The 318-nt window shown below is 74.5% G+C and overlaps 1 protein-coding gene across 1 annotated transcript in view; it reads left to right on the forward strand.

Annotated features, from left to right (window-relative positions):
- Positions 1-133: 133 nt before the first annotated feature.
- The window catches only part of COPS9 (COP9 signalosome subunit 9), a 10,448-nt gene continuing 10,263 nt past the window's right edge, over positions 134-318 (forward strand). The window contains exon 1 of the mRNA XM_006151925.3: positions 134-281. Coding sequence (XP_006151987.1) covers positions 219-281 — 63 coding nt within the window. The 5' untranslated portion in view covers positions 134-218. The remainder of the gene's footprint in view (positions 282-318) is intronic.

Consider the following 318-nt stretch of genomic DNA (forward strand, 5'->3'; position numbering starts at 1 on the left):
CCCCGCGCCCGCTGGGCCCCCGCCGAGACAGCGGGGCCACCACCCGGCGTCTAGACCTCCCGCGGAGAGGCGACCACAAAGTTGGTCCTCCGGCGTATAGACCTGCCGCGCGGGCTAGGCAACTACCGAGTCGGTCCGCCGGCGTCTAGATCTGCCCCGCGAACTCGCCGGAAGGGACTGTCGCGGGCCGGAAGTGATGAGCGCTCCGCAGGCCCGAGATGAAGCCGGCCGTGGACGAGATGTTCCCCGAGGGCGCCGGGCCCTACGTGGACCTGGACGAGGTGAGCGGCGGGGGGGGGGGGGGGGGGGGGGGGGGCG

This window comes from Tupaia chinensis, unplaced genomic scaffold (genome assembly GCF_000334495.1).
Source record: "Tupaia chinensis unplaced genomic scaffold, TupChi_1.0 Scaffold000332_1, whole genome shotgun sequence".
Lineage (NCBI taxonomy): Eukaryota > Metazoa > Chordata > Mammalia > Scandentia > Tupaiidae > Tupaia > Tupaia belangeri.